We start from the raw sequence: 2,538 nt of genomic DNA on the forward strand, positions 1-2,538 counted from the left end.
GTTCTCCTTTTCTCACCACTCTCTCTCCTCTCTGATGGCTTTTGGCTTTGTGCTTTTTTTGGGACATTTCCCCTCCTAGTTCTGACAGGAATTCCCTGTTTTTACAACCCAGCTGCAGTGGTTTGATCCAGAGTACAACTCACTTTTGGTGTAACAACAAAAAAATGGGCCCTGTTGTGGCTGTAACTCTGGGAAATGCCACTAACCCCCTTCAAACCTGTTTTATTTCCATCACAGAGATCTCTTACCAGGTGCCAAATGTGATTACACCATCCAGGTGCAATTAAGGTAAGCATTTTTTAGGCTGAATCCTTGAAATCCTGCTCCCTGAGGATTTCCATTTCCCCTTGATTTGGGCAAATTTGGGCTTTGCTCGGGTTGGAAATGGGCTTTTGAAACGTTTGGTGCCACCTTCTAAGCCCTGATGCCAACGAGCTCTGAGCCACAAGAGTCTTCCTGAACTTGGTGGTGCTTGAAGCACCTCCCACGGGTGCTGAGGAGGCTCCTGCTCAACATTCAACCCTTGTTTGGGTTAAAAAAAGGTTGGTTTGGGGGTTTTGAGGTTGGCAAAGGGGCGGAGTCGCTGCTGTAGAATCTCAGAACAAAGCCAGGAGGAGTTCAGGGGTTTAGTTGTGAAGCACCCCTCGAATCCTGGGGGCAGTTTTGGGCCCCTCCCTCCCAGAAGGACCTCGAGGGGTTGGAGAGTGGCCAGAGAAGGGCAACGAAGCTGCTGGGGAAGGGTCTAGAGACCAAGTGTGGGGAGGAGCAGCTGGGGGTGCTGAGCCTGGAGCCAAACACCAACTTGTGCCCTTCCTGGGATGCAGTTAGAGCAGAGAAATCCCCTTTGCTGTTGGTTTAAGTCCTTTTTAAGTCTCATGGCATTTTTTTTAGCCTTGTTTCTTCCCTCCCTTTCACCATGTAGAGAGTTTGAAGCTCACACAGGGCTGGTACCTGCTGCTGTTTGCCAACCAGCAATCCATCCTGCTGGAGGAACCATTTTTTTTTCCCCCATTCCCAAGGGAATTTTGGCTGCTGTTTTCTGCAGGTGTCACCCCTCAACGTGCCCCTTTCTCCCTCCTGCTTCCTAGGTTCTGTTTGTGTGAAACCAGCTGTCCCCAGGAAGATTATTTCCCTCCTAATTTATTTGTCAAGGTCAACGGAAAACTCTGTCCCCTGCCCGTGAGTAAATTTGATTTCTTCTTAATCCATCCTTGACTAAAATCTGCCCCTTTTTTTTTTTGCACAGCTGCAGCTCCCATGGAGAATGTATTTTTCTGGAGGTTAAACCATGACTGGGAGAAAAGTGATCCAAGGAGTGAGGTCTGGAAGTAGAAATAGAACATACAAACTTCAGCCTCGTGGGTTTTGAACCAGCAAAATCCTTTTATCTGGGTCTTTTTGGGAGGAGAAACTCCAAAGTTGGTCTTCAACCTTAATGATTCTGTGATTTTAAGACCTCCAGTCAAGGCTGAGCTCCTTGGTGTTGGGTAGTGTGTAAGAAATACAACAAGAAATGGTGTTTTTCCCAGTTTTCAATCCAAAAAAAGGGCAGGATTTGGTGTCGAGCATCGGAGGGGTGAGAATCTCACCCCAGCTTCCCTCCTTGTCACCACCCCCTTGCAGAACAGCCTCAAACCTCTGCCCTGAGCCCCTCCCTTCATAGTTTTAGGGATTTACATTTTGGCTGAGACCATCAGGAACTGGCTAAAAGAAAAAAAACCAAAACAAACCAAATATATATAAAAAAGAAGAAGAATTTGGCACCGATTGCACTCAGCTCATCCCAAACCAACAGCTTTGGGGGGGGGAACTCAGCATATGATGGGATTCCAGCGTGCTGGAGTAGAAGTTAAGGGTAAAATAAAGGATATTTGAAGGAATCTTTATTCTTAATTCCTCAATATTGAGGATTAATAACATCCAGCTTTGAGATGTGTGGAAAAATCCTTCTGTAAAGCCCTGTGAGAGAACTTGAGGTTCATGGTGCCGTGAAGAAATCAGGCTTGTAGCTTCCTGCCTGTGGCTTTGGCCTTTGGAGAAGGTTTCTTTTATGAATCTTTATTTTTATTCACCTTGCTGGGTTTTATTTCATTCCCCAGGGTTATCTCCCACCCACGAAGAACGGGGCGGAGCCGAAGCGACCCAGCCGCCCCGTCAACATCACACCCTTGGCACGGCTCTCAGCCACTGTCCCCAACACCATCGTGGTCAACTGGTCCTCTGAGTTTGGCAGGGTGGGTGAGGAAGGGGCCCAGCTCCTCTTTGCTGCTCTGTTGGCACTGTGGTTGGCAGCCCTGGGGGGTGGGATGCTGTTCAGGGAGACCAGGACGAGCTGGAGGGTTGGGTGGGGAGGAAGGAAACTCCTTGAGGGCAATAAAGAAGGAGTGGTGGGTTCTGTATTGAGGGGGGAATAACCTCCAGGAGTGGGACAGGGGAGGGGGGACCTCTGGGGACAAGGACCTGGGAGTGCTGGGGGACAACAAGGTGCCCATGAGCCAGCAATGGGCCCTCGTGGCCAAGAATGGGCTCCTGGCGGGC

The 2,538-nt window shown here is 49.2% G+C and overlaps 1 protein-coding gene across 1 annotated transcript in view; it reads left to right on the plus strand.

Annotated features, from left to right (window-relative positions):
• Nucleotides 1-237: 237 nt before the first annotated feature.
• PIAS3 (protein inhibitor of activated STAT, 3) overlaps nt 238-2,538 on the plus strand; it is a gene marked incomplete at both ends in the record, with an annotated part of 6,686 nt that continues 4,385 nt past the window's right edge. Inside the window, 3 exons of the mRNA XM_008937413.1 lie at nt 238-288; nt 1,089-1,179; nt 2,100-2,234. Coding sequence (XP_008935661.1) covers nt 238-288; nt 1,089-1,179; nt 2,100-2,234 — 277 coding nt within the window. The remainder of the gene's footprint in view (nt 289-1,088; nt 1,180-2,099; nt 2,235-2,538) is intronic.

This window comes from Merops nubicus, unplaced genomic scaffold (assembly GCF_000691845.1).
Source record: "Merops nubicus isolate BGI_N331 unplaced genomic scaffold, ASM69184v1 scaffold15790, whole genome shotgun sequence".
NCBI lineage: Eukaryota > Metazoa > Chordata > Aves > Coraciiformes > Meropidae > Merops > Merops nubicus.